At 36.8% G+C, this 25,096-nt stretch overlaps 1 protein-coding gene across 1 annotated transcript in view; it reads left to right on the top strand.

Moving 5' to 3' along the window:
* The window catches only part of Wdr24 (WD repeat domain 24), a 351,891-nt gene that overhangs the window by 169,801 nt on the left and 156,994 nt on the right, over positions 1 to 25,096 (top strand). Inside the window, exon 7 of the mRNA XM_090393912.1 lies at positions 7,422 to 7,729. Within this exon, the coding sequence (XP_090250038.1) occupies positions 7,422 to 7,729 (308 nt within the window). The remainder of the gene's footprint in view (positions 1 to 7,421; positions 7,730 to 25,096) is intronic.

Raw genomic sequence — 25,096 nt, 5'->3', positions numbered from 1 at the left:
AGGTGTGGCCATATATGGTATCTTCAGATGTTTTCTGTAGCTCTTCATCTTGAAGGCTAATAATCTTTTCTCATCTTCCTTTAGCATAGTACAACTCTTACATCCATATAGTAAGACATAGTTAACAAGGGTATTATCGATGAGGTAGTCTTGTAGCTAATTGTATTTTATTGGCCTTCCAAAACGGCTATAATCTGAAAGGTTACAGTTGCTTTTGCAATGTTTGCTTTAATGTTTTAATTAGCCTGGCCATCTTTGTTGTACGCTTCCGAAGTAGGTAAATCTTTCTACTTCTTCCAATTTTTCATCATTAACTTAAATTTTCATGGAGTTATTGTCTGAAAATATCGTTTTTTTTATTTGTGAATGGTGATCTTTAATCCATATTCACTAAAGTGCATTAGAAACTCTGTTTGTTAATTCTTGTAAATGATGTTCATCAACTCACTTGGTTGTTGAAAAATACCTTGACAAGCAGAGACAAGCAAGTTATTTTACCTCTGTACCGAGCTTTGATAAGACTCATCTCGACTACTGTGGCCAGATTTGGTCACCTCGGTTCCTTCTTGATGGGCAGGAGGTAGAGAGGATCCAGAGGTGAGTGACTAAGATGATAGGAGGTCTATGGAATGAACCATATGAGAACAGGTTGAAGATTTGTGGGTTGCAGAAACTAGTTGATAGGCGGAAAAGGGGGGGGGGATATGATTGAGACATTCAAATTGCTAAGGGGATTCTATAGGATTAATTCAGAGGATATGTTAAAAAACATTTAATTTTCTTGACCAAAAAGCTCTGGTAAAACTTTTATTGGGATTATATTGATCAAGTAAATAATAAACAACTAAGTTATACCAACTAAGTCTGTTGGCATCTTCAGGGTACATAACTGATGTAAGGCACTAAAAAGTAAAAAACTGTTACAAACTAAAATCAACCGATTCCAATTATATTAAACAAAGAACAGAGCGCATACAATACATTCATAGAGCGTGGATGATCTCACTTGTTGTTATTTAGGAACGTTCTATAGTTGGCACTATAATTCAGTTCTGGCAAGTTGAAGGATCTGATAAGGGTCTTCCAGATCACGGGCAAGATTAGTCCTTGGTTCCCGTTAAGGTTTTGTGTACAGCGGGCAACTGTTGTGGCCTCCTTAAAAAGATATTTTTGAGATCAGGACTGGTAGTGGGAGAACTAGGGGACACCTATGGAAGCTGAGCAAGAGTGTGGTTAGAAGAGGTGTTAGAACTGGGTTCTTTACTTTTAGAGTGGTAAATGAGTGGAATAAGCTGCCAGAGTCTGTTGTGGGTGCTATGACGGTGAGCGAGTTCAAGGGAAGGTATAATAGATACTGTGAGAATGTCGTATAGTTGTGTGGACATGATGTTTAGGGCCTCCCTCGATGAGTCTAAGTACTCCCTGGAGTCACCCGAAATAATAATAATAATAATAATAATATCTGCTATTATATCAATGTCATTGGCGAATCTGAGATTATTGTTTTTTTTTTTTTTTTTCCACCTACTGATATTACAATACCACTGTTTTCCAAGGCTAAGTTTATTATATATTCCAAATGAAGGTTAAAAAGCATCGGCTAAAGTTTGCAGCCTTGGTGTACACTTCTTTCCATTTTGACAGGCTTGATAATTGCCATTGACCGGTAATGAGTTTTAATTAGGCGTACTATACAGTAAAACCACACCACGAAGTTATGCGGTAGGTGGGACCAACAAAAAGCACGTAAGTCAAATTCGCATAACTCGAGGTATAATTTTGCATGTAATTTATATATACAAACATACAAAATATTAGTTAATTGGGACCAAAGGTTTACAAAAACACCTATATTTTTTAAGAAATATAATCATAATTGTAGTTTTTTTGGACATAAAAAAAAGTTATTTCAATGTCAATGTTTTCATAAAATCTAATAGATTCGTCTGACAGCATAATGTCTTTTTCTTGTCATGCAAAATTTCATAGCAAGTCAATGATTTTTTTATTCCTTGCCTTGTGGCTACAATTCATTCCTCATTAGAATCTCTGTCCTCCAAAAAATATAAACCTTTCTTAATTAAGCTGAGACCTTCTGTTAATTTTTCAATTGTCATGTGCTTTTCTGGTAGAACTGGATCTGAGGTTTCGGTGTCTTCAGTAGCGCTTTGCTCACGCATCTCTATGAGCTCGTTGATTGTCTCCTTGTTATGTGAGTCTAAGCTCGCTGACATCTTCACTGTCGACTTCTAAATCTAATTGCCTGGCAAGGTTGACAACTTCTTCTATTGCCTCAGCAACTCGATCAGTTTCTGGCAACATTTCCATTTCGTATTTAAAAAAGGATGGACAAAGTTTTTTTCAGACACCATTCAAGGTTTTTTTGGAAATTTCACCCCAAGAATCTCTGATTATCCTTACAGCATCTAAAACATTAAACTGTTTCCAAAACTCTTTAACAGACAGTTACTCATTTTGCCTCATAGCTTCATTCAGACTTGCAAACGAATGCCGTGTGTAGTATGAATGTTGAATGCTTTGATAACTCCTTGGTCCATCGGTTGAAGTAAGCTGGTTGTATTTGTAGGCAAGAAAACAACTTTTACGCCTGGATCAAAATCAATTAAAGTTGCAGGAGGGTGACCAGGTGCATTATCAATAATGAGCATAACTTTAAACGAAATTTTTTTTTAACTGGTAATAACGTTCAACTTTAGGTATGATGTGGTGACCAAACCAGTCTTTAAAAATAGAAGCTGTCACCCAAGCTTTAGAATTTGACTTCCAAATCACTGGCAAGCCAGCTTTAGATTTTTTTTTTAGAGCTCTTGGATTTTTGGAGCAATAAATTAAGAGAGGTTTTAACTTGCAATCACCAGCTGCATTTCCACAAAGCATTACTTTTTTTTCATCGCACGTTTTTTCTTCACGTGCAATGAAAGTTCTCTTAGTCATCTTTTTCCAGAACAAGCCGGTCTCGTCTACATTAAATATGCTTTGACTGCTATAGCTACCTTCCTCGATGATAGCTTAAGTGTCTCAGGAAAAGTAGACGTAGCCTCTTTATCAGCACGCTTGCCGCTTCTCTGCTCTCTGCGATGCTGTGCCAGTTACAGCGATTTTTAAATCGGTTGAACCAACTATTACTGGCCACGAAATTTATTTCTTTGGCCGCTTCTCTGGCTTCTACTTTTAGCCTCTCAAAAATGAGCTTGGCTTGGCTAGGCTACATATTGTCATTTGATCAGCTGGACAATGTTTTACTCTCACTTGATTATCATACCATAATTTAAGCATTGTTTCCATCTCACCAATAATCCCATGACGTTTATGAATTATGCTTGAATTCAATGATTGGGCATTTTTCAAAGCAGCAAGAATTCTTTCTTTATCTTTTAAGATTATTCTTACTGTGGATTCCTGTAGATCAAACTTCTTTGCTAACTCACAAATTTTCATTCTGCCTTCAAAATCCTTAATAATGTTGAGTTTTGTTTCCAAAGTCAATGTTTTTCTTTTCTTGCTAGCTGTAGAAGAATCGGACTTGCTTCTTTTGGACGACATAATTATTTTTTATGTGATAAATTTTTTATCAAGAACATAACATTAAATAATCAATCACAAGGTTTGTAGACTATAAAAATCGTGTATGAATGAGACCACGCGAAACACGTCAGTGCTTGTTCATAGCATATGCGGCCGGCGCTTGAAAGATACAACTAGTGGTGAGGCGTGAAGCGGGATGGGAATACGTACATATTAGAAACTGCATAATTCCCGATTCACGTAAGTTGGGGTATTACTATATTATTATCTATTCCATATTGGTTCTGTATTGTGCACAATGTCTCGTGAAATACTGAATAAAAGGCCTTCTGTATATCTATAGAATTGTAACATAGTATTTTATTGTGTTCAGTATATTTTTCTTCAGTGAGATTTTTTTGTAAATAAATGATCTATTGTACTCCTGTTTTTATGGAATTCTGCTTGGTTCTCTGAAGGTATGCTTTCTATTTTCCTCCCAATCCTAGAGAGTACGATTTTTTGAAAAATTTTGCTATTAAAATTGAACTATCAGTTCTGTAATTGCAACAATAATTTTATTTCTTATTACTATTATTATTATTATTATTACTATTATTACGGGCAACTCCAGGGAGTCATTAGACTCATCGAGGGAGGCCCCAAATCATATTCATCACAACTATCTGACATTCATACAGTATCTATCATACCTCGCCTTAAACTCATTCACTGTCACAGCATCCACTACAGACTCAGGGAGCGCATTCCACTCATTCACTACTCTAAAAGTAAAGAACCCAGCTCTAACACCTTTACTAACCACGCTTTTGCCCAGTTTCCATGGATGTCCCCTAGTCCTCCCACAACCAGCCCTGTTCTCAAAAATATCTTCTGAATTAATTTTATAGAAACCCTTCAGTAATTTGAATGTCTCAATCATATCTCCCCTCCTCCGCCTATCAACCAATTTTTGCAACCCACAAATCCTCAACCTGTTCTCATATGGTTCATTCCACAGATCTGCTATCATCTTGGTCACTCGCCTCTGGATCCTCTCCACCTCCTCCCCATCAAGAAGAAACCTAGGTGACCAAATCTGAGCACAGTAGTCTAGATGGGGTCTTATCAAGGCTCGATAGAGAGGAACAATAACCTGCTTGTCTCTGCTTGTCAACGTATTCTTCAGCAACCAAGTGATTTGATGAGCTGTTTTGGTCACTTTTGCAATGTGTCCCCTAAATTTCAATTCCTTATCCACCAACACTCCTAAATCTCGTGCCTCATCAATTTCCTGGAATTATTATTTTGTTTAGTGCTTTATATTTTCCCCTTCTATCATTATCCTTGTTTATAGTGGATTTTAAGGTTCTCCTTTGATCACATAGTTGTAAAATGTCTTCTGTAATCCAGGGTTTGATATCCTATGAGATTTTCCTATTATGAATTCAGCTTCTTCTAAAATCGCTTTGGAAAATAGTTTGTATTCATTACTTATGATTTCTTCTAAGAAGGTATTCAAGGAATTAGTTAAGTGAGATTTATATTGTTTTTAGATATGAGGTGATTCCAGTTTCTCAACACTATATCTTTTTCTTTGTTTTTGGTTACCTTTTATTTAAAAGATATATTTCGGTGATTATACCACATTTTTTATTATTCAGTTATACAAAATACTGAAATAATAGTTCCCGACAAGTTTCGTAAATCGTAGGATTTACATCTTCAGGGGGTAAATAGTATAACTTAAAGTTTAAACAAGAGAATTAATAAATACAAATCATAACCGTCTGGCTATTCATAAACTCAAATAACAGAATGCAGATATAAAACATCATTGACATTGAACAATACTGGACGATGTCACGTGCTCTTGTTCTTGTTCATACAGTCCGAGCTCAGATTGAGGTAGATTTTTTATTAGAGCTAACCACACTTGATGGAGAATTAAACCTTGATTTTTATTGCATTGGGTTGGGTTTTTCAGCATATTAGCAGCTTCTTTAAATTTTCTTATATAACTGTTGTTTTATTATTATTATTATTATTATTATTTGACACCTCCAGGGAGTCCAAAGACTCGTCGAGGGAGAGTGTGCCAACAGCATCGAACGATTGGTTCCCAACTACTAACCATGCTCAAACTTACTTAACTGAGCCATTAGTAGCAGAGGCTCTACCAATCGACCAACCTTTGCTGGCTAAAAATTACTCTTGTGGGATTTGCTAAGTAGGACAGACAGGAAGATCTGGAGAAATACGCATGGCTGAACACCAAAAAGACGCACAATACAAAAAAGAACAAAAAAGGGGTCTTGCTTTAAATACCACTTCCACTGAACATGATGTACTCTGGCAAAAAATGCCAATGTCATACATAGAAAACCGGCAAAATTTAGCCGGCAAAGGTTGGTCGATTGGTAGAGCCTCTGCTACTAATGGCTCAGTTAAGTAAGTTTGAGCACGGTTAGTAGTTGGAAGGGAACCAATCGTTCGATGCTGTTGGCACACTCTCCCTCGATGAGTCTTTGGACTCCCTGGAGGTGTCAAATAATAATAATAATAATAATAATAATAAAACAACAGTTATATAAGAAAATTTAAAGAAGCTGCTAATATGCTGAAAAATCCAACCCAGTGCAATAAAAATCAAGGTTTAATTCTCCATCAAGTGTGGTCATATCTAATAAAAAATCTACCTCAATCTGAGCTCGGACTGTATGAACGAGAACAAGCGCACGTTACATCGTCCAGTATTGTTCAACGTCAATAACGTTTTATATCTGCATTCTGTTATTTGAGTTTATGAATAGCCAGATGGTTATGATTTGTATTTATTAATTCTCTTGTTTAAACTTTAAGTTATACTATTTACCCCCTGAAGATGTAAATCCTACGATTTCCGAAACTTGTCGGGAACTATTATTTCAGTATTTTGTATAACTGAATAATAAAAAATGTGGTGTAATCACCGAAATATATCTTTTGAACCAATTAGCCACAGAAGTCTATGCCTACCTTTTATTTGTTATATTTTAGATCCAAGGTAGCAGTGACCATATTGTGGTCACTCCCAATATCAGCTCCTGAGAAAGAATGTGCACAGATCCATTAGGTGAAGTCCATGTCCACTTTTATGATGTCTTATGTGAGGGTACAGAGTATTAGTAATTGTTAAATTATTTTGAATGGCAAAATCAATAAGTTTGTAACCTCTGTCATTGGTTTCACCAAAACCAAATGCACCAGAATGGGGGAGAAAGTTCCTTCCATTATCTATACCAATTTTTGCATTTGGTTATGTCCAAGTTGCATAACAAAAATCAGCAATTTTTGACTTGTCATTTTTTACCCCCATCAGGGTGTGATATATCCCATTTCTCATTTTCCATGGCATGTCATTCTCAGTGGACAAGGCCAAGTAACTTAGCTTCCTTGAAATCTAATTAATGCACTGATAGGAAGGTTTATCATATCTTGCATATGTATTATGACTGTTAGATGTGGGCATTCTTCTAGCCAGTTTGAGGGATGAATAACCTGAGTTTCCCAGGAGGGAAAACACAGCAACCTCAATATGAAATTGGCTAACTTATTTTCAGTTGAAAAAGCTCTGGTAAAAGTTCTTTGTACCTTAGACATGATTTGACCATAGATCTTTCCAGCAGAGGAGCTTCATTGAAACTGAGTGAGCTATATGGAGGCTCTCTGTTTTATAAAAAACAGAGAGCCTCCATATAGAAATCCCCCCACATGGTGCATGCAGCATTCCTTCAGACTAATGATCCTTCATATCTGTGATCAAAAAATAGATTTTCAAATGTTATCAGATATGTAATTTATGTTTCACTAATCACACATCAGATTGCCTAATGAGAATATTTTTGCTTTTCTAGGATTTGCATGGAGAAATGATCCTCATATTCTTCTCTCTACAAGTAAGGATTGTACCTTATATCAGCATGTTTTCAGAGATGCTGTAAGGCCTGGAGACTGTGCCAATCCAGTGGCACTGGACATTAATAACTTTGGTCATATTTCATACGCTGCTAGTGATAAAATTATTGGTGAAAGCACAGCAAATATGAAGGGAGGAAACTATTCTTCTCGGCTTCCAGTGTTTTTCAGAAAAATGCCTAATTTAACAGAACAATTTCGTTCTGCTTTCAGTTCAATGTTAATATTTTCAAACCATGATGATAAGGTAATAATTGTTGCTAATTTTTATGATAACCTTGATATTTAAATTGGTTTTCTTGTTGAATTAATTATAAAAATTTTGTCTGATTGTAGCTCATCTTGAATTGATGTGCATTTCAGTATTATTGTATTATTATTACCGTTCCTTGATGGATTCAAAAAGATCCAGCACGGGAAACTTCATCCACCAATCGACATATCAGTAATCTTAAATTCATCACAATCTTAATATTCACAACCCATTCTACCCACATGTTTCATAACCCTCCATTTCTATATATAAAATCCGTTTGTTATTACTCACCAAACTCTTATATTACTTTCAGGGATGCCGTCTTGTACTTCCTTCACCCTATGAAAAATGATCACTATTTACTAGAGTGGTTCTCTTAAGGGTGGTAATACCAGATATTATTATAATCCAACAAAATTAACATTTCATTATGAGTTTCCCATCAACAGATTAACCTATTCTTTGTCATTTCCCTGATTTGATAATCTTTTACTTTTCCACCTGCCAGCACATCCCTATCTAACCTGCATATAATGCTTGTTCCATCTGCTACTAATGTACTGTAAGTTTATTAAGTTTTTGTGGATGGGAGTGACATCTTTATCTGACATGATATGATATCATCAACAGTTTTCCTCAAGAAGCCTCGATTGTGTTTTAGCACTCCAGTATTATCAGATCTTATATTTATATTACGGCACTTGGAATTTATCCTGCCATCTTGGCATCAAACTATTCAGACTGCCAGGTGCTGTGTACTGCAATGCTAGTGTGAACATGAGCTTACAGATAAGTCATTATTTTGATGTATAATTCAAGATATTTTTGATAATTACTGGTTGTAGTATCCTTGTATATGACTGTGTGATTGAGTACATTTTATTTTTTTTGATATATCCATGCAGTGTATGATACATAAATGGTATTATTTATGGTGCTGATGAAAGCAAGAACAATGGCGACCAAGATATTGTTATTCTTATGGGGGTGGGGACATGGGGATGTTGTAAAATATAGTTTAATGTGTGTGTGTGCATGGAGCATGTGCTTTGTATTCATTGCCAAGAGAAAATGGATCATAGTAAGAGAGTGTGAGTGGAAGGAGAGTGTGTTGTAGATGTTTTGAGCCAGAAATGCGGAAGTTGTTGGAAGCGAGAAAATGAAGCAGTGGAAGTTCATTGTGAAACTGAAAGTGTTGTAGTGAATGGAGTTCCAGATTTAAACAATAGTGAAGAGAGTATAAATGAAGTGATTGAAAGTAGCAGTAAGATAGTATATGTGAAACTTAAACAAATGGACTGCATAACAAGTGTGATAGGCAGCAAGGATGAAAGTGCAACTGACCTGGCAGAGATAGCAAAGAGCAACGAGAAAGTAATTCAGGATTATGAAAGTGGAGTTGGTGAAGATGAGGTGATTAACATGGTTCTTAGATTTTCCCAGGTTTCAAAGGAGTGGAAAGAGTGCAAAAGTTGCTCCACTTCATAAAGGAGTAATAAGACAAAGGCTTTGAATTATAGCCCAGTCTGTCTGTCAGGAGTTGTGTTAAAGGTGTTAGAGAGGCTAGTGAGGACAAGGATTCAGAATTGGGTTGATGATAACAACATTCTGTTTGATGGACAGCATCAGTTCATTAAAGGAAGATTGTGTTTTAGCATTCTATGAGATGCTGTAAAAAAGAAATGGGACTGTGCCGGATACTTGGTGACAGATGATTCAGTCTCATGTCACCAGATGTCAGTGGCAGACATTAGTGAGTCAGCCTGCCATGTGACATTGAGCTGTGTGCACTGGAACTCGTGTAACATGCTTTATTCTTATCACGTGTTTGTGCCGTTTTGAGATTTTGCCACGAATGCAAAATTAGAACAAAGGGCAAATGTAAAATTTTGCATGAAATTGGGAAAATCTCCCTTGAATTACTTCAAAAGGCATATGAAAACAAAGCCATGAGATGAACTCAGTGTTTTGAGTGGCACTTGCATTTTAAGAAGGGCAGAACCACCTTGGAGAATGGCTGTCCACCACCACAACCCATGAAAATGTCAAAAAAGATTTTGTCAGATCATCCATGCAGATCGACGCATCACCATCCAGGAAGTTGCTGACAGAGTTGGGATTTCATATGGAGGAGCTCAAGCAATCAACACGAGAGATTTGAACATGCATTGCTTTGCTGTGTTCATTCCCCGTCTCCTGGTTTCTGACCAGAAAGAGCACCCTGTGGTTGTCCATCAAGATCATCAAAAGACTATTGATGATCCAACCTTCATCTCAAGGGTCATATCTAAAGTTGATAGCACCTCGTACGTACTTAATATAACAAGGTGACAGGTGCATTGGACAAAGGGGATGCATGTTGCTGCTGCAATTTCCCTTTCAGTCATTTCTGATTGTAGGTGACCTTGTAGGCATTGCCCACAAAGTATTCTTGGTGAGATTTTTACAGGGTAATTCACCTTTGCTTTCCCCAACCTCCAATTTCATCTGGGCTCGGGACCAGCATATGGCTGGGACATATTCATGACTGTAATCGATGCGCGTTCACGGGTCCAGTTTGCCTGTTCCTGGGGACGAAAAACCCAAGTTTCCAGGTGAAAAAGAACCCTTACCTCTAACTCACCTTTTATCGAAAGAGACCAGATAAAATTCCTCACGTCCATTGGCTGAATTTGGACTTATTTCCATGATGTTGGGTGGATGCCAGTTGAGTATGATTGAGTTGCAGAAATGATAAAGAACATCTGTTAGTTCTTGGGCACATCTCTTGAGCATAACATGCAGCATACCATCAGGATCAGAAGCCTTTTTGATATCCAGGGTAGTGATATCTGGTTATAATAAACTTGATTGACAAGTTATGTATTCAGTGGTGTAGTAGTGGAATAGCTGTTGTTGGTTCAAATCCCATTGTCGGTGACATTTGCGATTGTCTTAAGGAGATGAATTTCACTGCATGGTGCGAGACTACTGCCCCACTTAAGTGGAAGTGGGGGGGGAGGGGAGGCTGAAAAGGTTTCATTAGTTTCAATAGCAGTGCTTCCGGATTATGTAACACACCCACACACCCACCCACACGCACAAACACCCTACTCACTCATGGTTCTAATGTGCTATAAGTTTACAACCTTTCATTTTCATAGGTGGGAATCACAAAAAATAGTTCACATTAAAAATTAGCCAAGATGTGCATGATGTGCTCTCTTTGATCTCAGTGACAAGCAAAAGAAGGACAGCAAAATTTGACTCTAGTAATCTTGTCATCTTGGATTAGACATTATAATAAGAATGCAACAGTAGTTATGTTTTTATTATTATTATTATTATTAAGAAAGACTTCCAGGGAGTCAGAGACTCATCAAGGGAGGCCAAATATTTATTCTTGAATTCATTCACACTGCTTGCACTCACAACATCCAATGGCAATCCATTCCAATCACTCGCCACCCTCTGAGAGAAAAAAGGGGATGCATACACGGTGGTATATTTAGATTTTGCTAAAGCCTTCGATATATAGCCACATGACAAGCTGGTAATTAAACGGGAACATATGGGATGAGATAATAGATTAGTGACTGGATTAGAAATTGGCTGTCTGATAGGTGTCAGCAAATTGTGTATATGGGGGGGGGGGATGATATTCCAGAAGAGGAAAGTCACTAGTTGTGTATTCCAAGAATTTGTATTGGGGACTATTGCTGTTTCATTTATATGTAAGTGATATTGGAAAGGACTTGAATGGTGATATATAGTTCATTCACACTGTTCTTTGCTGATAATGGAAAGTTGGGAAGAACTGTGAGGAGTAGAATGCATATTGTAGCCTTTCTATTGGATTTGAATAGACTTTCTGAATGGGCAAATGAATGAAGCTAATAGTTTGTATCAAAGTGTAAGATTTTAAAGTTTGGAAAGCACAGATTGGGTATAGAGTATAATATTGGTGGAAATATCTTAAAGTAGGTGGAGGAGATGATGGATCTGGGGATGTTGGTGGATAAAGACCTAAAATTTTGGGGACATTTTGCTGAAATTGTCAGCACAGTGCATTATGTCAGTGATGCAGAGAAGATGTAAAAGGATGTTGTGATTCCATTGTATAAGGTTGGCATGAAATTGCATATGGATTATTGCACAGATTTGGTCACTGGGTTTTCAAAAGATGAAGAGATGTTGAAAGGGTTCAACATCTTCCCTATGATTCTCGCATTGTTTTATTTCTTTTTTATAGATAGGAAGAATGAAAGCTCTATTCCAATCATCTGGAATTCTACCTTCTAACTAGAACTTTTCATTTATGCAATATGGCTGCAATATCTCCATATTTGAGCATTTCATGTTGAATATCTCTACTCCAGTTGCCTTTCCACATTTCAGGCTTTTGATAACTTATTCTCGAGTATTCACATGTACTCCTGATCGCATTCTTCTGGAATCTTTTCTACCACTGTTCTGTCACAGCTTCTTTCATTTAACTGTCTTTCAGAGTAGCTGCTCCAGATATGAAGAATGTCTTTAGTTTTACTTTACCGTCACCTTTATCATCTCAAATTCCTTTTACTCTACTCTTTCGTCTATTTCTAAGTTTTTTTAATAAATAACCTCTAGAACACTTTGCTAGCTTTCTGATATTTTTTCTTTTATGCTATTACTAAAGTCTTTCCATGATTTTGGTCCTCTTCTCTCTTACCTTTTTCTCTTTATTGTATCTGTCAAGTTACTTGCAAGAACTTTTGGTATGCTTTTTTCTTTTCCTGACTGCCTCTTTAATTTTCTGAGTTCACTGTGGAGTTTTGCTTTTTCTATTCTTGCAGACAGTTTCATAGCATGCCTTTCTGGTTGAATCAATCTGTCTATCACTCAGTCTTCAAGATTTGGCTCTTATTATTAGTATTATTATTACACAGAGTGCTCATCCAACCATGTCTTAAACTGATTCAATGTGTCTACGTTCTCAACACACTCATGCAATTCATTCCACTCACCAACCACTCTCAATGCAAAGAACCTGTTCCTCACTCTTCTGCTGACCCCCTCCTTATACAATTTCCAGTGATGGCCTCTTGTTCTACACGCATTTCCCATTCTATGAAAAATCTCTATGTCAGCCTGATAGCAATTCCTGACTTCTTATGTCTGTCATATCCCCTCTCCTGCTCCTATTCACAAGGCTTGGGTGGATAGGAGCAGGAGAAATTCCATTTCCTTCCACCCATGTGTCCTCTCTTCCTTCCAATCTATGTTTCATAGTTGAAATCCCCCCCCCCCATAATAATTATTCACCTTCTACTCATTGAGCTTATTGGAATAGTGTGCATGCCAGTGCATGCACACTATTGCCATCATCTTTTCTATTTCCTTGTATATTGAATCACCCAAATGTATATTTTGTTCTGCTGGCCTTCATCTCATACCAAATAGCCTCAGATGTGCTATTTTCACGCCTGCAGTGAAAATAGCAGTTCATTGGCTATCATCAATAACCCCCCCCCCCCTTCTTTTCCTCTCTGTTTGCCCTGAACACACTATACCTTTCACATTCTATCCCACTAACTATATCATCTTCTGTCAGCCATGTCTCACTAATGCCAATCACCTTTTGCCAGGATGAACTAAACAATGCTAAAAACTCTTCCCCCCTTGTTTCGAATGCTCCGTACATTAAACCCCTTAGGCCTACTCTCTATTCTGACGCTTTATACTAACTATCCCAGTCTGGTTTGTTTTCAGTGGTACTAACTTAGGCATTTTATGCACATTCTTACACTCAACTGCCTTATTAATATCTGCTGCATATCCACTCAGCAACATCCTCCTTAAAAGCTTTAGTTTCCCTGGTTTTGCATATTCACTTTCATTTCATTGAACAACACTTTTTCCAGACTCTGAACATGAAATCCATTCAGATGCAAACCATCCTTCATATATAAGTCCTTTTGCACATCAAACTCACTCCACTTTATTCCTCCTGTATAACCTGCACATCGAGTCATTCATTATTATGGCCCTCCTTCTCAATTCTATTCTGTCGTACCTCAGCAACAGACTCACTATGTTAACTTTCTGAGCTATCTCCCTCTTTACAGCTAACTCTTCATTCTTTACATCCATCATACTACTATTCTTTCGATCAACACTTTAGCTCTCCCTCTCAATCATGTGACTTTTAATTCCTGTTTCAGTCCTATCTGCCATTACACCATCACACGTATTCTCTGATTCTTCCAATGCTTCAATCTCACAACCTACACTTTTGGCCTTTGCTTTCATAGCATTTTAAGTACACTTTCCCACTATTGTCACTTTCAAACCAAATTCTATTTGCATTTGGTAATGCATAAATCTCACAGACATTGCACTGTATGAAGTCGCTTTGTTTGAATTCTTTAAAAAATGATGCCTTGGACGGCGTTATTTTTATTTGCATTAGTGCCATGTGGCATGCTACGCAACAAAAATTACTGTACAGGAAGACTGTATTAACTGTATTGAAAATAAAGTTTTTAACTTAAATCTATTTAATACCACAATACAATCTAATTCTATCACCAATTTTAACTAACATCACTTTTTTTTTAAACCTAAACAACTTAGTTTTCGGATTGCTCCAAACACGGGCCTACCACCATGTGCCACCTCTGTTTAGGCAGATTAGTTTGGCTAGCACAAAGCATTTGATCATTATGGGAGATTTTAACTGTAGCAGTGTAAATTTGGCAGAGAAACAGCATACAGCAGTAAGCAAATGGAATTTCTGGAATTGGGGACAAACATCTCAGGCAGCATGTAGTAGTGAAGCATGAGGATCCAGAGTTTTGAATTTTGTCCTTGCTTCAGAAGATCTAATTGTAACTGAAATGATCTTTTCCCACATTGATGACAGTGTCCTTGCAATCTTGACTTGGAGGCTGAATAAACATGCAGATATAATATCAAGGAGAAAGAATTTATGTGGAATTATAAGGCAGATGACTATATTAATCTTATGATAGAAATAGGAGCAGTTCCATAGATTGAAGTATTGTAAGGGAGAGATATTTGCAGTTTATGTGAGCTAGTGAAGAAATATTTATCAACCACAATAGAACTTTGTATTCCTCAAGTGAAAAAGATAATATGATTTGCTCTAATGATGTAAAGTGGTGACAAAATCAAACAAGAATTGCAAATGAAAAATAGGTTATAGAAAAGGTATAAAGAGAGATGTGGAGAACAGTTACATGGAAACATAAGACACAAACCAAGAAAGTAACTAGTATAGTAAGGAGACAAAAATGGAATATGAGAATGAGCACTACAGTCCAAAGAAAATCGTATGGAATTTTTTTATATGGCCAGTAGGAGGATAGATACATGAATGTGGATGAATAACCCCATTAAATGGGATTGAGTGACCAATGCAGATGACATAGTGTAGCTGTTTAATGATCAGTTTATTGAGGCATTTCATCTTCAAAAAGCAGATATCGTTCTTGGAAGGATGGAAAGGACTGGAAGTTTAGAAATGCATGAGGAGAAAGTGTTTCAAATGCTAAGTACTCTGGAAGTCAATAAGGCACTGGCACTGGATGAGATTTTGCCATGTTTTAAGAGAATGTGCTGACAGTTCCATTGATCTGGCTGTTCATTGAAAGTCTGGCTACTAGAAAATTGTCCAGTGAATGGAAAGAGACTAAGATAGTGTTATTGGACAAGAGTAGGGATAGCATGCATTCATCAAACTATAGGCCAGTTTGTATTTCTTCTGTAGTAGTTGAGTTTTGGAGAAATTAGTTAGAGATTGTACAAAATTGGGCAGATGAGGGTAATAATATCTGTTAAGGTCAGCATGGATATGTTCCGAGGCATTCTTTTTTCATTAATTTGCTTGCCTTTTATAAAAAGTAACTAGAGTGGTTAATGAGGAAAATGTATATACTATATACTGTCATGTTTGGCTTTTGCAAAGGTATTTCATAGAGTGCCACATGATAAGTTATATTTAAGTTGCACCACATGGGGTTAGATATCATGTTAGTGAATTGGTTTGGAAATTGGCTATGTGATAAATATTAGAGTTGTGTATGGGGAGAACAGTATTAAGGAAAAAGAAGGTCGTAAGACAAGTTTCACAAGGATCAGTACTGAGACTTTTGCTTTTTAACCTTTATGGCAATGATATTTTCACTGAGTTGCAGTGAGATATTTATTTGTAGATTATGTGAATGATGTGCATTATTACTACTAATAGTAATAATGCCAATGTGATATCACTTCAGGAGAATTTAAATAGCTGGATGGATGTGCAAATGAAGTTCGAGTTCAGGTTATTGCATCTAAATATGAGTTATTTAGATGCAGTAGAGTATGCAACCTCCACCTTGGGAGATTGCATACTCTGTTGGTGGATCTGTAAATGCAAGGGATCTTGGGGTGATAATTAATAAAAATGCAAAGTTTAGGGGACGTATTGCAAGGGCTGTAAAAGGTAACTCGGGATTACTGCAATACTAAGAATGAAGTAGTAGAGATAGTAGATTGGTGATTCCATTCTATAAAGGCCACGTCTGGATTATTATGCTCAGATCTGGTCGCAGAGATTTGAAGAGGATAAGTTAACCTTAGAGAGAGAGAGAGAGAGAATACAGAAACTGATGATAAAAATGATATAATGTTAATTATAAGGTCCTAATTACCTCTCAAGGGCTCACTTTAGTGAGTATAGGAGTGGCGAACCCAAGGTACCTGATGCTGGACCATGCTTTATTTCATGTAATATATATCTGTTATATTATCTGTAGACCGGTCTCTACTCTTCTTTCTTTCTTTCTTTCTTTCCTTCTTGCTCCTTCCCCCCTCCTCCCATTCTTTCCTATTTTACTTTTCTTCATCTCTTGCAGTTTGTTTAACCTTATCTAGTTGGCTAAACAGACACAGAAGAAGGCAATGACAAACCACTTCTGTATATATTTTGCCAAGAAAATCTTATAAGAAGAGGCTTAAGTTATTGTGATATAGTGCTGGAAGATGGGACACCCAGGTCGGAAGGCACTGAAATGGCTACCGAGGAAGAGCAGAGAGGAACTTCCAATGAAGTTAACAAGAATGATGAAGCTAGATCAAAGCCTTCTGGAAGTTCAACATCTGATAGATTTAATCTCAGAAGAAGATGCCTCTGCTTTACTGATCTATGTAAAATAGGAACATGGAATGTAAAAAGTATGTATCAAGGAAAACTGGAACTGGCGAAGAAAGAAATGAGAACTTGAGTTAAGATGTTAGGAATCAGTGAACTGAGATGGACAGGAATGGGGTCACTTTGTCCCATTCCTGTCCATAAAGGCATACTCAGTAAATATTACACTCATACAGGTGTATGCACCAACTACAGATTCAAGTGAAGATGAGGTAGAAGAATTTTACAGCAGTTTGCAACGAGTAGTATATCGTATTGATAAAACAGATTTTCTCTTGATATTAGATGATTGGAATGCAAAAGTGGGTGAAAAAGAAGAATGAGGCATCACTGGAAAATTTGGTTTAGGACTGAGGAATGAAGCTGGAGAAAGGATGTTGGAGTTTGTGTTGAGAGCAATTACTTTATTGCAAATGATTGCTTCCAACAACATAAAAAACTAACTAAGGCAAGTGATGTGAAGTCATTAGCTTCTTTATAAGAGTTGCCCCAGTCCTGAAAATAGTTTAGTTGCAAACTTGTTTGCTTACACTTGGATAAAGGATTAAACCAAGTATATAATTTCTTGGTACCTTTAATTTATAACATAAAAGAACATTGTACACTTTGATTTCACTGTATGGAGAATATAGAAATCAGATTGATTATATTGTTGCCAGCAGAAGGTTGAGAAGTGCTATCCAATCAGCAAAAACACTATCTGGTGCAGACGGTGGGACAGATCATGAATTATTGATAGCCGAAGTTAAATTGAAATAAATGGCTATGAAGAAATAAAAGGATAGTATCAGATTCGATTTATATCATATAAATGAAGCATTTTAAGGTTGAAGTAGGAAGAAATTAAAAAATTTGGAAAAGACAGAAAGAGAATTAGAAGAACTGTGGGAAGAAACAAAATGTACAGTCATCGAAGCAGCAAAGAAGACTCTAAGTAAAGCAACAAGAAAGAAAGATTGTAAATGATTGTCAGAAGAAGCTATTCAAATAGCAGATTTAAGAAGAAAAAATGAAACTTCAGAGCAACAAGGAAAGGATTAGACAACTGAGTGCAGATTTCCAAAGACAAACTAGGAAAGATTAGGAAAAACATCTAAACAAAAGGTGCAAGGAAATTGAAGAAAGCAATATTATGAGTAGAGCAAGAGATCTGTTTAGAAAACTGAATGATGTCACAGGAAAATTTATCCCTAGATTACGAGTTGTAAAAAGTAATTCGGGAAAATGTCTGATGGAAGAAGCAGTGAAAAAAAAAGATGGAAAGAATATGTAGTGGATTTGTATAAGAAAGATAATAATATTGAGGGAGAATTTGAAAGGAAAGAATTTGTTGAGGAACCCATAATAATGAAAAGTGAAGTGATATCAGCAATGGAAAAGCTGCCAAAAGGAAAATATCCCGGAGCTGATTGGTGTGTCAGGTGAATTATTGAAGGCACCAGGGGATAAAGTAGTGAATATATTGACTGAAATTTGTCAACAGGTTTGGAAGAAAATACTGACCTAGAGATTGGAAAACATCAGGATTCATCCCAATTAAAAAAAAAAAAAAACAATCAGATCCCAGAGATTGTGAGAATTATAAAACCATCATTTTAATTTCACATGCAAGTAAAGTTATGCTGAAAGTGATCCAACAAAGGTTGGAGCCATATGTGAATAGAGAAATGCCACAAGAACAGACAGGCTTTAGCAGAGGTAGAGGAACATGAAAGCATTCATTCTCCATTTCCATGGATGCCCTCACGTCCTTTCCCCACCCTCCATAAAATGAAAAATTCCATCTACTGAAATTCTGTACAACCCTTTGAGAAGTTTGTAAGTCTCAATCATATCACCCCCTTTTTCTCCCGTTTGCTAGTGTCTGCAGCATAGAAATTCTCAATCTGTCTTCATAATCTGTATTCCACAATCCTGATATCATTTTTGATACTCTCCTTTGCACACTCTCTCCACTATCAGATCAGGCCAGTGTGCAATAGTGAGATCTTATCAAGGCCTCATAAAGAGGCAAAATGACTTCCTTATCTTTACATGTCAAGGTCCATTTCAGCATTGCCATTATTCTCTGAGTTGTATTTACAATTTTTGCTATATGACCCTTGAACTTCAGCTTCCTGTCCACTAAAACTTCAAGATCCCTAACCACACCAAAGTGCATGACTCTACATTTATTAACATTGAATCGACAGCCATTTTCACATGCTCACAATTCCAGCCTATTCAAATCATTCTTCAAGTACTGCATATCAGCAACACTCCTGATCACCCTACCCATCTTTGCATCATCAGCAAATAGCTGCATATCAAATGTCAAATTCTTTCCAGTGTCATTAACGTACAGATTGAATAACAATGGACCAAGGCCTGATCCTCAGGCACACTACTGGTTACGTTGAATCTTGCAGATTCATACACTCCACATACCACTTTTTGATATTTGTCAATCAGCCATCCTCTTATCCATGCCAATAATTTATAATCCAATCCTATATTCTCCAATTTATGCAACGGTATTCCATGCTGTATTCTGTCAAAAGCCTTAGCAAAATCCAAAAGTACCGTGGTGTATCCATTCCCCCTTGTCTAATTCAGTGGTAACATTATTATGGAATGTGAGCAAGTTGCTAAAACAAGCCCTTCCCTTAGTAAACCCATTTAATGGGTTTACTAAGGGAAGGTTATGCTTTAGCAACTTTTATTACTTGACAAGAAATTATATTCTTCTTTTAATTCTATACCTAAGTGAAGTCATCATTTTGGAGGTATAATGGAGTATTAAGAGCACTAAGAAAGGATTAAAAATTATTTTAATGCTTCCAATATTTTTGGTCTCAGTCACTGAGACATCCTCAGGGGATATAAACAAACACTTGTATGTCACACACAAAAGCAACACAATAATAAATGAAACATGGATTTGACCTAAATTCTTATCTAGATGGGGCATTAGTAGAAATGCCTAAGATATAACTTGGGATCTCTGAAGATTAATGCAGCTGTGGTCAGAAATTAATTGATTTCTGAGCACAACTGCAGATTCCAGAAAGAATCTTCCTTTTTTAAATCTGGAGCATGGTGGATTTTTCCCAGAAGATCTTGTGAGTGGTATGCAATGTCTGCAAGACCAGATTGACAATAGTCATGATTTTGGATGTATGTTTTGTGTTCCTCTATGCAGATGGTGGCTGATCTACCTGTCTGTCCAAAGTATGCTAACTTGCATGAAGAGGGCAATTTATACATTCCAGGTACTGAGAGAGAGAGAGAGAGGAAGGCACTGATCTTCATTAAAATAGATAAGGGTAGTGAGTTTCCAGTGGCTGCTTAAAAGCTGTGTAAAGGTTGTATTTTTTTTAAGGACCTGGGTATTTTTTTTTTGGAAGTACCCCCCCCCCCCATTTTTAGGGGATGGTGATGGCATCCTTGAAATCCTTTTGAAGAGAAAGGCCAAGAATTGGAAGGAGAATTGATTATTGTTTTGATTCTGTAAAAATTGTAGCCATTGGATAGGAATGTATTGTGTATAGTTTAGTTCTGTTGAAAGAGAGGTTCCACTTAAAAAAACCTTGTAGGCTCTGTTGGTTAGAATTTTAATGATGCCATATTGTTGAGAGGGTGGTGGAAAAGCCTGTGTGAGTGGGGTTTCTGTGTACAGTGAAGTCAAGGTTGCCATTCAGAAGGCATGTCACTAAGGTGTCTGGGAAGGGTGAACTATTCTTAGTTTCCATTTCCATCATAAACTATATTCTTGGATGTAGATTGTTGAGTTGAAAGAAGGAGTCTAATATGTCTGGGTCATGAGGCCAAATAGAGAACATATCAACTGGAACGAGAACTCCTTTATTTCTACATGTTAAGGTTCTTCACATCATTGGTATAATCTGATGTGCTGACCTCACAACTTGTGCAATGTGACCTCTGAACTTCAGATCCCGGTCCACTACCACTTCAAGATCTCTTGTCTCTTCAACTTCCTCCAAAATTTCCTCACCTGTTGCATTCCATTGTTGCCTACCAAATTTCAGAGCTTTACACTTTGCAACATTGAACTGATAGTCCATACTGTTGCTTACTCATACAATCTGTTCAAGTCCTCCTGTAGGACCACATCTGCTTATTTCCTCATCATTCTCCCCAGTTTGTATCATTTTCAAATGCTTGTATATCCCCAGTTATACCCATCCCAATGTCATTAAAATACAAATTAAATAACAATGTTCCCAAAACATAACCCTGTGGCACACCACTAATGACCTTCCTGTTTCAGGGTATTGCACCCCCAAGCACAACTTGCTGATACCTATCTGAGAACCAATTGCCAATCCAGTTCACTAATCTATCATCTAATCCCATCCGCTTCAGTTTAGTTACCAACTTGTGGTGCGGCAATCTATGAGAAGCTTTTACGAAATTTAAGTATACCACTGTGTATGCATTCTCAACATCAAATCACGTTATAGATTGGGAAAAACAGTTCTATGCCTTACATCGAGAATGACTACAGACACAGAACTTTCAAAGAAGCAGCAGTGGTGCTACGCACAGGCAATAATTTAAATAGAAATCAAGGTGCTATTCTTAAAGACATATGGAAATATCTCATCAATTCTCTCAGCTCAACAGAACTACAATATGTGAAAAACTACACAACACGTGGTCTTGTACCGGATTCTGACTGAAGCATTCGAACGCACGCACGCCATCAAACATGAATTATCAAATGTAACAGTTTCCGAGGTGTATGTTTTCATGTAACTTGATGCATTTTTTTTCACACCAGTACAGCCTTGAAAATGTTAGACAGTGGCTAGTGAAACTTGTTGGCTCTTTGTATTTGTAATCATTAAATCTTATGGTCTTTTAACAATAAAAGTTCTCAGTTTTAACAGCTTAGACCAAAAATGAACAGTTTAATTTACTTAGAAAAACTACAATTACTACATAATGGCTATTTATAGACCTCACTCTTACACACCTTATGACTTTACGCAAGAACTGGACAGCATTCTGCATAATATCAGTTATAATATGATAATGTTATCATAATTGGTAACATAAATGGTGATTTGCTAAGTGACAGCCCTAAGACTCTGGATTACATTGACTTATTAGCCATGTATGGCCTTGAACAATATATAAATGTTCCAACAAGAGATTTCAGTGGCTGTGCATCATGTCTGGATCGTGCCTTTGTAAGAATACAAGGTACAAATAAAATCCAGACAACAGTTTTAAAACAGCCAATCACAGATTACTTCTGACAGCCATTAAATTAATCTACAGACACAAAAAATGTCAGCATCCAGTATCACAGAATAAACTACTACATGCTAAAACATAAATTAAGTACTATATCCCGGAAGCAGATAAAATCTGAAACCAATGTTGATGATGCTCACTGCAAATTCATTAACATATTAAATACTGAAGTGGAATATACAACTGTCATACACCAAGGAGGCAGGCACAAACACAATTAGTGTGGCACTAGTGTTGCAAGTGAACGTAGTGGTAGATTTGAGCTGTGGTAAAAAAAAGTGTTTTTTAATTAATGTATAGTGTGGGTTTTTGTTGCAAATTGTGCTGTATTTTTTCAGTTTGAATACAAGTGTCCTTCAGTGGTGGTGTTGAAATTTTTTGTTGTTTATATTGTGTTTTGATACTTGTTTGTTGTACTGCTTCAGCTTCTTAAGAAGTGGTGTCCATAAAGAAATACGTCAGCGGCATGGAAGGCTTCTGTATGAAAGTCTCGCTCTGCCTTAGATTTTTGCAGTGGATGCATTCCGAAAAATGCTATTTGTATGCACCGAAAATTGTGAAAGATTTGTGAACTGTTTGGATAAACAAGAAGAAGAAGAAAAGCGTTAACTTATGTGAAAAATGTCTGGACAGATTAGAACGATTAGAAATGGGAGCAAACATCGAGACCGTAGTAGAAGAGCTTTGACAGGAGCTAGTGAAAATGAAAAGTGAAATGAAACATCTGGAAGAAGATATTAAACAACTAAAGGAGAGATTGGCTGATGATAATGAGAAGGAGGAAATTAATATTATAAAGAATGAGTCAAAGGATAGTCATATATCAGTGTATGTGGACTTGATCATTAAAGATGTGATTACTAATAAAGTGCAAAAAACATGCTTTCCTGGTGGAACAATGAAGCAAATAACCGATGCATTGCAGAAAAGGAAATACTGGGTGTCAAAATTAGTGGCACAAATTACAGGCAGCCCTCGGTTTACAACGGTTCAATTTACGGCGATTCACAATAAATGCCACATCCCTGCGCGTGCTTACTTACTGTAGTGTGGTCTGACTGAGAAACATCGCTAGTAGGCAATCTAGTGTTTGAGTGTTTACTGAGCTACTACGACGTATATGTATCAAACCTAGTTTTACTGATGAATCTACCTAATTGTTCTATTTAATTTTTTTTTACATACATACGTATTTAAATTGATAAAGTATGTAATTATATACCATGTCTGATAAAAGAACTGCAGAAAAGTTAGCAGAACTTGGTGTTAAGAAGGCGCGGAAATCAGTCATACTTGAAAAGAAGATGGAGGTGATTCGAAGAATGGAAGATGGGCAGACACGTGCTAATGTCTGTCGAAGTATGAACTTACCTCCATCAACTGTTATTACAATTATGAAAAATGCAGATAGAATAAAACAGTCTGCCCAACAATCTGCAGCAGTACTAAATGCAAAACATGTAAGTTATAGCAGGGGTAAACTTCATGAAAAAAAATGGAAAAATTATTATCATTATGGGTGGATGACTTGAATCAGAAAAACATTCCTCTGATGTAGGCTGTTATAACTGAGAAAGCAAAAACAATTTTTGAGGATCTTAAAAAGACAAATGGAAGTGAAGAAACATTTTTAGGAAGCAAAGGTTGGTTCATGAGATTTAAATCTCGAAGTAAGTGCCATAGTGTCAAATTATATGGTGAGGCGGCAAGTGCAAATGTTGCAGCAGTGGCTGCTTTTCCTACAGCAGTACTAAATGCAAAACATGTAAGTTATAACAGGGGTAAACTTCATGAAAAAATGGAAACATTATTATCATTATGGGTGGATGACTTGAATCAGAAAAACATTCCTCTGATGGAGGCTGTTAAAAATAATTTTTTAGGATCTTAAAAAGACAGATGGAGGTAAAGAAACATTTTTAGGAAGCCAAGGTTGGTTCATGAGATTTAAGTCTTGAAGTAAGTGCCATAGTGTCAAATTATGTGGTGAGGTGGCAAGTGCAGATGTTACAGCAGCGGCTGCTTTTCCTAAAGAATTTCAAGACTGTGTAGAACAAGGAGGTTATCCTCCTGATTTCATTTTTGATGTTGATGAGACTGGGCTCTACTGGAAGAAATTCCCATCATGCACCTTCATTTCCTGTGAAGAACGTTCCGCTCCAGATTTTAAAGCTGCAAAAGATATACTTACGCTTTTGTTGGCTGCAATTGTCTCCAGAACTTTGAAGCTTAAACCACTGTTGGTGTACCATTCACAGACCACTCGCCTTTAAGGGTCTAAAAGCCATGCTGCCAGTCTATTGGAAATGGAACAAGAAAGCTTGGGTTACACAGATGTTTTTATAGATTGGTACACAAATTATTTTTGTCCTACCGTGCTTCGCTTCTGTAAAGAAAATGATTTGCCAACCAAGGCATTGCTTCTCTTGGATAATGCCCCTAGATATCCTCAAAACCTTGCTGAAGTAAAAACACCATTGGATGTCAAGGTTGTTTACATGCCCCCAAACACAACATCACTTTTGCAGGTGGATCAGGGGATTATATCAATCTTCAAAGCCTATTACCTCTGTATAACATTTATGGAAATGGTAAGAATCTTGGACACTTCAGGAAAAACTATTAAAGACTATTAGCGGTCATTCAGTATTTTGAAGGGCATTAATAACATCAAGGCAGCTTGCAACAAAGTGTCAGCAAAGTGTTTAAAAGGAGCATGGCATAAACTACTTCCAGCATTTATGCACGACTTTGAGAAATTAGAGCAAGAGGAAAATGTTATTGAAGACGTTATACCACGCTTGTGCGAGAGGTGGGATTGGATGATATTACAGCTGAAGTCTTAGAGAGCCATGATAAACCACTTTCAATGAAGACTTAAAAGAATTAGCCAAACAATTAAGGTCAACATCCAAAGGAGG

This window comes from Typopeltis vanoorti, chromosome 6 (assembly GCF_054136105.1).
Source record: "Typopeltis vanoorti isolate ZY-2024b chromosome 6, IOZ_Tvanoo_1.0, whole genome shotgun sequence".
Classification (NCBI taxonomy): domain Eukaryota; kingdom Metazoa; phylum Arthropoda; class Arachnida; order Uropygi; family Thelyphonidae; genus Typopeltis; species Typopeltis vanoorti.
Note: the sequence above shows the minus strand (reverse complement) of the source record. Positions and strands in the feature narration are given on the sequence as shown.